Source organism: Octodon degus, unplaced genomic scaffold (assembly GCF_000260255.1).
Source record: "Octodon degus isolate 3935 unplaced genomic scaffold, OctDeg1.0 scaffold00026, whole genome shotgun sequence".
In the NCBI taxonomy this organism is placed as follows: domain Eukaryota; kingdom Metazoa; phylum Chordata; class Mammalia; order Rodentia; family Octodontidae; genus Octodon; species Octodon degus.
The window spans coordinates 3,130,697-3,142,648 of NW_004524602.1; the positions used below are offsets into that span (position 1 = coordinate 3,130,697).

The 11,952-nt window shown below is 42.5% G+C and overlaps 1 protein-coding gene and 1 pseudogene across 4 annotated transcripts in view; one reads left to right on the top strand and one right to left on the bottom strand.

The window, feature by feature from the left end:
- Positions 1 to 11,952, top strand: part of Edc3 (enhancer of mRNA decapping 3) — a 62,337-nt gene that overhangs the window by 34,290 nt on the left and 16,095 nt on the right. For all 4 annotated transcript variants that reach the window (XM_023712518.1, XM_023712517.1, XM_023712515.1 and 1 more), the window contains one exon: positions 6,463 to 6,798. In XM_023712518.1, the coding sequence (XP_023568286.1) occupies positions 6,463 to 6,798 (336 nt within the window). The remainder of the gene's footprint in view (positions 1 to 6,462; positions 6,799 to 11,952) is intronic.
- On the bottom strand, positions 3,621 to 4,074 carry LOC111816069 (annotated as a pseudogene).

The window sequence follows — 11,952 nt, forward strand, 5'->3', positions numbered from 1 at the left end:
TGTTGATATGCCACTTAAAGAAAATAGCAAACACATCACTAGTTTCAGAGAGAATTTAGGTTTTTAAATTTTTCTTTTCTTTTCTTTCTTTCTTTTATTTTTTTTTTTTTTTTTTTGGTGAGACAGGGTCTCTATATAGTTCACCTGATGTTGAACTCCCAAGCTGGCGTTAACCAGAGAGAATTTAATATGGGACATTGGTTAGGTAGAAAACTGAAGAAAAAGAACGTTGAGGAAGATATTGGAATACTCAAACCTTGGAGTTGATGATAGGTTTTTGATGGTGTCACTGCAGAGAAATAGGCAGAAGGAAAAAGGGAAAGGGGCTTTATTATAAAGGGAAAGGGGCTTCATTATCTTAGAGGACATGGAGAGAATTTGGGAATTCTCTGGATTGGAACAAAGAGAGGCTGAGGCTTTCATGGCCTTTGCCAGGGGTGGGTCTTGAGGGGGATATTTAGATATACCCGAGGAGCTGATTGGGGCCTTCCCTGAGGTGGCGGGAAAGGTAAAAGGAAATTGCACCCAGGGCTGAGTTGGAGAAGAAGGGGGAGGTGGTCTCTCGGAAGATAAGCTGTTGTTTTAAGGGCTTCAGCCATATTGGATGACCACCACAATAATTAAGCAATTCATACTAGAGCCATAATCTATCAGTTGAGAAAAGAGTCTCCATAGAACTGGTGTCTGTACTGTTGGCAGGTCAGTGAGCTGGTTCTAATTAGTCAGGAATGAAAACTGGAGACTGGAACCAGCTGCTAAGGTAGTGCTGATGAAAGAAACAAGCAAAGGCGAAGACAGTCTCCACCTCCCTATTTGACCTGCCTTGTGGCCTCCTATAGTACCCACTACTGGTGGTGTAACCTAGCAGGAAGGCAGCTCACCAAGAGTAAGGTTGTTTGTAGTGTTCTAGCCTCAGCATCACTAACAGATTGAAAACTAGTTTTGGGTTCAGCATGCTTGCTGAGGAAAAATATATTTCATCTCCAGGTTTATAGAGGTTTCAGTCTATAATCAGATGGCTCCAAGGCAGGATGGCATGCAGGGATGAGGCAGAGGAGAAACATCCATGGCAAGGCAGGCAGGAAGCAGCAAGCAGCAGCAGGGAGCCTGCCTTCCCTTTTATCTCACTCAGGCTGCGAGTCTTCTGGGTGGTACTACCCACACCAAAAATGGGATTAGTAAATCCATCCTGCCACATCCAGAGCTATGTCAATTTCAGTGAGTGGGCTAATTAATTTAGTAGCACACATCTTTAATCCCAATATCACACCCCTTGGAGCCAGCCAACTCTTAAGAAGCCCCATCAGCTTGGATTTGATGCATGAGAGTTGGGAGCACATCTAGATACAAGCCATAATAGTCACCTTTATAGATCTGATTAGATTATTTTTTTTTCATTGTTATTTATTGGATGCAGGGTCTCACTTCCAAGCTCAGACTCATAGTAATCCTCCTGTTTTCAGCCTCCCCAGCACTGGGATTATAGGCATGCGCCACCATGCCTGGACATGGTCGCCAGCTCAGCACGCCCTGGGGGTGGAGCTGTTGCAGCATTCAGGACTGGGGATCAAACCCTGGTCCCTGTGCTTGCCAAAGCAAGCACTTAGTTCACTGAGCTATCTCCTTGGCCCTTAGATTAATTTTTGGAAGCCTGCATTCTGGCCAAAGGAAGGCTAGAAAGCATTCTCTTGTTCAGGTGTGATTGCCATAGCAAGCATTATCCTTAACACATTTTTTTTCCTTTTTTATATTTGTGATGCATAGTGATTACATTCAGCTTGGGTTTGACCTATAAACATAGCATCTTTTTAAAAAAAAAATTATTTGTGTGTGTATGTGTGTGTGTGTGTGTGTGTGTGTGTGTGGCCAGCTCAGCCCACCAGGGGGCGGGGCTGGCTGGCATATGGTGCTGGGGGATTGAACTGCGGTCCCTGTGCTTTGCTAAGCTTGTTCTAAGTAGGTGCTTTAGACCACTGAGCCATCTCACCAGCCCCTAAACATAGCTTCTTCACCATTTTTACTTCCCCTCCCTCCTCTGTCCTTCCTGAGCTGTAGGTAAATGGTACGTTTTATGTTTATATGAGTGTCACATAATAGTGCTTCAGTCATCAGCAGACCATGTGTATGATGGCGGCCCCATAAGATTGCCTTGTGACCTTGTTGCCCTTTTAGTTTATATAAGTACACTCTATGGTGTTCACACAATATGAACTCACTGTTAAAAGCACATTTCTTAGGATATATCCCCAATGTTAATGATGCATGCCTGTATTTTACAACTTAAAAAGCAACAACAAACAAAAACAGCTGTAAATCTACTTGCATGGAGAAACTTCTTTTTGTGGAGCATCATATATTCTTCAGATGGCTCAAATATGGGCAGTGACTAGCTGAAATGAAATTCAGAAAGACAGCAGTTTCTACAGCTTAGTAAATCCTTAAAGTTTAATTTCTCACTGTGCTTAGTTTAGAGAAGAATACTCATGTCATTTTTCTGTATTCTAGTGGGTCCTCTATATATCCTACCACAGTGGGAAGATGCCCACTGGAGAGAGACTCCTGGGCCAGCACCTGTTTCTTTAGTCTTTTCCTTTATGTGTGTTAATGGTATGCTAGTTATTCTACCTTGTATTTTTAAAAAATTTTATTTATTTATTTATGTGTGTGTGTGTGTGTGTGTGTGTGTGTGTGTGTGTGTCCAGCTCAGCCCACCAGGGGGCGGGGCTGGCCGGCATGTGGTACTGGGAGATTGAACTGCGGTCCCTGTGCTCTGCCAAGCCTGCCCCAAGTAGGTGCTCTAGACCACTGAGCCATCTCACCAGCCCCTACCTTGTATTTTTTATACCTGTTCTCCTATTCCTTCCCTCTCCCCTCCCCGCTTCTTCCTTCCCCCTTCTCCCCCTCTTCTCTTCCTCCCCCCATTCCTTTTCCCCCTCCCCCACACCAGGGACTCAACTCAGGACCTTTGCTTGCCAAGTAGGCACTTTATGCCACTGAGCTATCTCCCTAGCCCCCTGTCCTCCCATTTCTCTTTTCTCAATACATATATATTTTTTTTTCTTTTGTATTTTTGAGACAGGGTCTTGTAATGCAATTCTGGCTTTCAACTTACTTTGTAGCCCAGGCTGGCCTCAAACTCACAGCCATCCTCCTGCCTCAGTCTCCCAAGTGCTGGCATTACAGGCTTGTACCACCATACCTGGCTTCACATCCATATTTCTGTGGCATTTTGTATCAGTTTCATAGTCAAATCCCATTGTATTTTCAGTGTTTGGATCCATATTTCTCCTCTCTTTATTTTTTATGAAAACCATAAATCACTTTATTCAAATTAATAACATCAAAACAGCTGGCTTGGGGCCAGGGAGATCTCACAAGGGCCTGAGTTCAATCCCCAGTTCCGCCAAAAAAAACAACAAAAAAACCCCAGCTGGCTTATGGAGGTCACACATGTCCCAAGCGTAGCCCATCTGTGTGGCTTTCTTCCGTGGCCGTTCGGAAGCGCTGAAGCTACAGGGAGAGGTGGAACTGAATGGTTTTACACTTCTTGCATTAGTAACATTTATGCTAAAGTAACTTGGTCAGGTCTACTTTCCAGTTCTTCCGGGTGAACTTCCTGCTTAGAGGAGGCCTTTTGCCATCCTACACTGCCTCAGCACTCAGTTAGAACCTTTGTAGAGCTTCGTACATCAGGCTAGTTCTGTGTGCACTCCAGAAACTGCTTGATCTCAAAGTGGCAGGGCCCTGGTCTCCTGCTGCTGCAGCTGAGCCCACTGAGGCTCCTGATAAGTGATGTCGGGGACTCGCCGCTGCCTCCCCTGCTAAAGCCACCTGTGATGGTGTGGCCCAGAGTGTGCCCCACAGCCGCACCTGCTGCAGTGGTGGCCATCTGGGCCATCAGACCAGGTTGCTGGGGTGCAGCAGCAGGCGAGCCCACAGTGTAAGGTGGGGGCTGCTGACTTGCTGGCCTGCTGGCCAGGTCACAGCTCACATCTGAGGGGCCTCGCTGGCCAGAAAGGGAAGGCAGGAAGTGCGGCTTTGGCTTCCAGCATCTTCAGCACACCACTTCAGCATCTAGACTCCCCTCCCTTGTTGTTGAGCTAGGTTATGCACAGTGTTCCTGGCACCTCCTGTACTACATAGCACACTCTCACTGAATCACGTAGTAAGTGATGGCACAGGTCTGTAATACCAGCAGACAGGAGGCTGAAGAAGGAAGATCGCTGAGAGTTTGGGACCAGCCTGGGCTACATAGTGAGACCTGATCTGCAGAAGAAAAAAAAGTAGGACTCAGCTTAGCATTTATTTATTTATTTATTTGCGGAATCGGGAATTGAACTCAGGCCCTGCGCTTGCCAGGGAAGCACTTATTCCACTGAGCCATCTCCCTGGCCCAGCTTAATTTTATAGTAATGGTTGTAAATGGTATCTCTACTGCCCTCTCCTCTTTATAATTCGGTTTGGTTGTTTCTTTTCTTTCTCTGTCCGTCCGTCCTTCCTTCCTTCCTTCCTTCCTTCTTTCCTTCCTTTGAGACCTAAATCATTTCTTCAATGCCAGTATTTTTTTGAAGACATGATTTAGGTCTCGAAAGGAGGACTTGAATGTTACATTTGCATCTTTCAGAATAATTATTATAATACTGCAGTGTTGATGAATTCATTACACATTAACTGCCTAGAAACCCTACTGTGGATGCACAGCAGCTCTCTGGAATAGCTAGTTAAGAGGATTTTGTTGATCATTTTGCCTTGGATGCTAAAGTAGTAGTTGAGTTTCAGAGACAGAGCACGACTGCTCTGCAGTTGATACGCATGTTGATATGGTCTCTGCAAGACCAGCTCAATATTCATTTAGTCTTTGATGGTTCAGGAATTGATTACTGAGAAGAAATAAAATTCTGAGGAAAGAGGTCCTATTAATCGAAAAGTCTAAAGACAGGCTTATAAGTCAGAATACCATTTTGTAGTGGTAGATGCATATTGCTCAAGAGCTTCCATCTCTTGCCTAAACCGGGAGTTCTCATACTGGGGCCTAACCTGAGGGGAATTTATTTTATTTGTTTATTTAATAATTTTATTGAGAAATAACAATGAGACAGTTCCACAACCCATTCCTAGCACAGTTTCAGTAATTAATACATTGCATATTGTTGTCTTAGTGGTTATTCATTGTATAAGATGCAGAAATGATATTCTGTCCACAAATACTATTAGAACAAATCTCTAGTCAGTGATCCAAGAGAATGCAGCTGTGTATCTATCTTAACTATTTTGAACATACAGATACAAAATGGTCCTTCATTTGTATCCCCCTTTTTTGTTTAGTATGGTCAGAGAAGGGTATTCCATTGTCATTTAAATATTGTAGGTGCATGAATTCAGCAAAATATTCCAATATGGTCCCATAGTCCACAATATTAGTGGGTTTTACGTAAGACTGATGAGGACAGAAGTTGTTGACTTGGCTGGGAGGATGGCTCAGTGGAATAAACGCTTGCTTGGAAAGCACCAGTGCCTGAGTTTAGTCCCTCCTTATGCCTTGTACATAAATGCATACTTTCCTCCTTGCTGTCTGTGATCCAGCTCTGCTGACTCCCAACGACAGTGGCCTTATTGATATATAAAAGTTACATGACATGTTCACCAGCTCCAGAGCATTTGTACTTGCTGTTCCTTCTTCCAGGAACATTTTCCCTATAAATTCTTCCTTCCCTCATTTCTCTAGTCCTGTCCATCCAGTGATCTTGGTGGGAACCTCCAAAATGATACAGGGAGAAAAACTGATCTTGGGTAGATGACCTCCAAACCATATAGGGAACCTCCAAATGACATAGGGAAAAATGATCTCTCGACCTGACCTGTACTAGTTTGTGTTCTCTAAAACTGAAGAATGAATTTTAGGAACAAACAGAGGTTATGAGCAGAATATATTTATTGAGGGAAAGAAAGCTCCTGTCCCAGAGAGGGACAGGAGGGGGGCCCGAATGGGTAGTTCCCCCCCTGAGGGGAATTTAAAAACCAGAAGGTTGCTTGCTGAATAAACATTCAATTAAGGGCCCTTTCAGTACAATCTTCCTGTGAGTTTCATTTTTCTAAGACTTGGCTGAGCTTTTTGCTTTTGGGGAGGGAATGTTTTTCTATTAAATGATTGCAGGACAATCAGACTAAAACCACCCTAGCTTATGGGAAGAGGCAGCTGTTTTTGCCCTTCACATCTTTTCTGATAGTAACTTGTTATTGCCAGTTTTATTTTAGAGGCAGAAGGCTTATGTTTTTAGGAGGTTGTTCATTTCATATTCATTGAGTGAATTGTGTAATACGTCTTGAAATTTGTTGGTCCACATGAGAGTCATTGTGGTTTGTAGCTTACTATTGCCTCTGATCCCTAAAGGGCTAATATTTGATGTTTTCTCCTTTTTCCACTTTCTTTGGGCATACTGACTGCAGTCCCTCTTTCTCCAGGGTCATCTAGCAGCAGACACCCAAATCAGGCAACTCCAAAGAAAAGTGGCTTGAAGAATGGCCAAATGAAGAATAAAGATGACGAGTGCTTCGGGGATGACATTGAGGAGATGCCAGATACAGATTTTGATTTTGAAGGGAACCTTGCCCTTTTTGATAAGGCAGCTGTGTTTGAGGAGATTGATACCTATGAGAGGAGAACCGGTACCCGTTGCCGGGGCATCCCAAATGAAAGGCCTGCTCGGTACCGCCATGATGAGAACATCCTAGAGTCAGAGCCCATTGTCTACCGACGGATCACAGTGCCCCACAGTGTGAGCAAGGAGTTCTGCACGGGTGAGTGGCAGCTTGTCATATGGGCTGCTCTGAGACACAAGGACCCAGTTTCTGAGTCAGAATCTTGTCCTAGGAATTAACTTTGAGTGTCTGCGTCACTCCGTGTGGCCCAGCATTACTGTCTCTTGGGGATGCAGCCAGTTGGGCAGTAGAGCACTATGGAGAGGTAGTTTCTTTATGTGCCCATTTATACCCTGGACCTAACAGGATGGGGTCTGCTCTTTATTTGGTATATTGTGATTAACAGTTAAGGCACAGGAACTGAATATCTAGATTCAGAGAAGCTTCCTTGATACTGCCTATATATTTTACCAAAAATTCACTTCTGTTTTACTAGTTACTTGCTGGTGCAAAATATAGTTGAAGGTGTATGATTGACATCAGTGTTTAAAATTAGTTTCAGTGAGTTATATTTGCTTGCTGTGCTCTCCTTACCCCTTGGCAGCCCGGTCATTGAGAGTTTAGTACAGTTCTCATGTAAGAAAGTAGTACCATGCCAGGCATGGGGGCAAAGGCCTATAATCCCAAGCACTGAGGAGGCTGAGGCAGGAGCATCCCTGTGAGTTCAAGGCCAGCCTGGGCTACAAAGTGAGTTCAAGCCAGCTTGAACTACATCATGAAACCCTGTCTCAAAAAGACAAAAAGAGGGGGGGGGCAGGAGATGGCTCAGTAGAATAAGCGCTTCCCTAGCCAGCACAAGGGCCTGAGTTCAATCCCCGGTTCTGGAAAAAAAAAAAAGGTTGTGCTTTATCAGTTTTGTGTGAGTTTAAGTTCTCTCTCTCTCTCTTTTTTTTATCTTCAATATTCAAGATTTTATTGGTTGTGTTGAGGATCAGTACACATGATTCACTTTGTACACAATTCTTAATACACATACCAAAAAAAGCCATGTATTGTTTTTCAGTTGTTCCAGTGAATTTCCATCTTCAAATTTAGAGGCAAATTTTCTGTAAGAGGATTAAGTACCAGTATCTTCAAATGCTGACAAAGTGTTAAGTTCCACCAATTCACAATTTTGTATCACATACACTACATACTCAGATTTTTGAACTTTCACAGCACATTAACAAAATGAGGCAAACCGGACTACCACTACCAAAGATGTTACAGAGTGCACATGATTCTGACAGGGCAACAATTAGGATGTAGTTTTCTTTAGGAAATAATTCTACCAAAAATCATGAGAATAGAAGTCATTTAAAGTATCCAAGACAAAAAGTCTTACTTAGCTCTAACACTGAAAATGATAAACTGTAGATTTCCACCGAGTTTCAGGTGGCAGGGCTGCGCTGCCTAGGTAGTAGCTGTTGTTCATAACTGCACAGCAGCCGTGGTGGTTTCTTGGCAGCCCACCTCGCATCAGTCTTGGATTTGGGATAGGCTTGACCTTATTTTAGCAAATCACATTTTGAAATTTTGAATGTATTCATTGAGCCTCTAAAATATATTGTGAATTTCTCAAATAAGTGTAAGAAAAGATTTATGCTGGAAATGTTTCACTTTGAAATAATATACTCAGTAGTTTCCTTTTCCTATAATTAAAATGTCAGTTTGTACCCATAAAAATAAATAAATAAATAAATAAATAAATAAATAAATAAAGTATCCAAGACATTAAATGCAGGACTGTGATTCCAAATTGCCATTTAGCATGCTTTGTATTGCAGGATATAAAACTAACCCCCAGCTATGGAATGTTAAGCTGAGACCCAAGACAGTCAAAGCCTGCCATAATTCAATATCCCACTATTTCTGGTTGTACCAAAAAGTAAACAACCAGAGAAGATTTCACCCTAAAAAAAATCATTTACACTTAAAAAATGTGATGAGGTGGGATTTCCTCCTTTTTAAAAATGTTTCTAGAGCTACTAAAAAACTTGCTTTTACAAAATAGTTGATAAAAATATTCCTCTGGATTGTACAAGAAGGGAGACAGGGACCCCTGATAAGACATGGTGTGTGATTAATCAGACTTGGCTTCTTTTTCTTCTGCTTCATCAGAAGCTGCACTCTCCTCATTTTTAGTTTCTCCATTTTCTGCAGGTAAATCTTCCTTGGTTTCTTGATTAGCCACTTCACCTATTTTCCCTTGGCTCCCCTTTTCCCTTTTGCTTGCACTTTTTTTTGTCTGAAGATTTATCCTTTCCCACCTCCCTTTTTTTAAAATTTATTTTATTTATTTATTTTTTTTGCGGAACCGGGGATTGAACTCAGGTCCTTGCGCTTGCCAAGGAAGCGCTTATTCCACTGAGCCATTTCCCCAGCCCCTACCCGCCACTTTTTTTTGGCTTCGTTTCCACTTTAGCTGGACCAGATTTAGCCGACAATCTCGCTGATCTCCTCTTGGGTTCCTCCTTCGCTGCCCCTTCAGCCAAGCTGACCTTCCTCTTGAGCATCTTGGCTGTGTGCGGAAGCTGCGGGTCGAGGTGCACGGGAGCCTCAGGGAGCTACGCAGCTCAACCGCTGCCATTCCTCTCTCCACCAGAGCTGCTGGAACCCACCGAGTTTAAGTTTTCTAAGCATTAGAACCTTCTCTTCAGACCTACAACCTGTGAAACAGCTGTGGCAAATGTGGTCCACCTCATTCCTGCCCCACCTTTCCCCAAAACTACGTTATTAGCAGGGCTTCTTGGAATATGGTTTGCAGACATTTGTACTGAGTGATGCTGAGAGCTAATGGAGAAATTGTTATTACATAGTAAGTAGAAAAGGGAGTGTATTTTGATTTTGGTTTAAAAGAAAGGTAAGGCAACTCAGGTCCCTTTCTGTCCCTTTAGAAGCTTTCTTTCCCCCAGTAACTATATTCTGCTCTTTAAAAAAATAAAAGAAAGGCAATTTCTTTTTTCTTTTTCTTTTCTTTTTCTTTTTCTTTTTTTTTTTTTGAGACCATGTCTCAGTATGTATGTAGTTCAAGACTCATCTTGAACTCACCATGTAGCCCAGATTGGCATTGAGCTCACAGTGATCCTCCTGCCTCAGCTTCCCGAGTGCTGAGATTACAGGTGTGTACTACCACACCCAACAGGAAGGTAAAATTTGAATGCTTGAAGTTGGTTTAGATTGAGTTTGGCAGATAACATAATTAAATTTGAAGGGGAATGGAATTGGTTTTGTTCGATGGTATAGAATTCTGTTGTATTTAGAAAACTGTATTAGAAACTTGTTGGTGGATGCTTTCTCCGAAATACAGACTATCAGACTTAAGAAAGTCTAGGAAATTGTTCCAGGGATTATTTCTTTCACTAGAGGACTCTGATGTGGCCATGTCTTTTTATTAAGGACATTTCCTTAAGTGACATTATAACTGTTGATTTGATTTTTACCACCTGTGTAAGGATAAATACCTTCCCTCCAAATCAAGCTTAGACAGACAGGCCCTAAGCTTTTCAAAGGCAGTTACTGTCCATTAGGCACACTGTTCCTGGACTTAGCACTGCCCCTCCATCCCTTCACTGTAAAGGAAGCTGCTCCTGCTGAGAGTCCTTTGTGTCTATCGTGTTTCTGGTACCACCAAAGTTGCTGAATTATGCAGTTTGGGAATTTGTGAGCTTGGTAAAATTACAGTTACTTTGGAATGAAGTGATTAAAAGAGTGAAAATAACAGAATCAAAGACAGTTTTCAGATATAAGAGCCAAAAAAAATTTTGTTTAAGTAGACAAAAGGAGAGCTACTCACTCCACCTGCCCATCTTCATCTTCATCTCTTGTTTTTCATGATGGAAGCAAAAGTTTGTCTTCACATGAAACTGTTTACTAAAATTGCCATCCTTAACATGCTACAAACCACATGTGCTGTTTATCTTTGGCCAGAAACCAAGGTGGCATCTTGCTGTCTAATGACCAATGCCATTCTGCTGCCACCTGACAGTGCAGGGACAGGAAGCTCTGTGGCCTTGTTCCATAAGATTTTTCTTAGTACTGCCCAAGGAGTAGAAATAAAGCTCTTTTTCCAGGCAGGATCTTGCTGAAAGTAGAGCAAGCAGCAGTTATGTTGCTGGTAGCTTTTCTACAGTTGATTTTCATCTTTGCTCTAATGTGTGGGCCTCAGGCATGACTTTACTGAGCAAACCCTTTGCCATTTGGATCTACTATTCAAATATTAGGGTCTAAGTAAGGCAGCATATCTAGGCTATTTGGAGAAACAGTCTCGGCCCATGAATTGATAGTGTTAGGTTGCTTGGTCACCTGGTGTAGTTTTCTCTTAACAGACAAGGACATGAAGCTCAGGAGAAAGGCTCTTCATGTTTCCTTTTTCTCTTCTAAGTGCAGATAGATAGAGATGGAAAGAATATAGTATTAAAGGACAAGGCGAGTTTAACAGCAAAATAGATCATCTTTGCTCTCTGCCCTTGCTCAGTGATGGGCCAATGTGAATCAGCAGTTTCCAGGAGCAGTGGGACAACTTCTCTGGCCGTGGTGCATATGGCATGGAATATTTACTGCTTTATTTTCTGCTAATCTCCAGAGTAGCAAAAGAACGTATCTGTTACCATTGGTGTAGCTTGGGTGGCTGCTCAGGTTGTCATATTGTGACTACATGCTGCACAGTGGTCAGCAGTGTCTAAGCTGTTGCAAAATAATTACTTGGATTCTCCTTGGCCACAGTGTCAGTTGTTGTAGTGGTGGTGGGACTTTGTTTTGATGGTCTATTGATTGGGAAAACATACTCAGGAAGAAACTAAATTTAGCTCTTTATTCAACCTGAATCTTCTTTTCTCAGAAAGCCATTTAGGTCCTTTAGCAAGGCTGTGTCTCAAGGCATTCCTCTAACTGGGTTTTGCCCTGTGAAATTAGGTATCTGGTAGTCACCCAGTAAATTGATCAGGATCTCTCTGGATCCAGACTTGTATTTTGAAACGTTTTGGAAATAGTCTTCAGGTACATGTATAGACACAGACACTTAAGTTGGTTTAATTATCAAGTGCTCCTTGTGTATTCAGTGGTGGGAGGGCCCCAATGAACATGGCTTTCTCGAGTGAATACTTAGTGCACTGTTTATCATATGGAAGTCACTCTGAGACCATACTCACCTGAATATCATTAAATGTAGTAAGTGGTAGAAAGGTGGTCTAGGGCTGGAGAGATGGCTCAGTGGTCTAAAGCACCTACTTAGAACAAGCTTAGCAAAAGCATCAGGGACCGCGGTTCAATCCC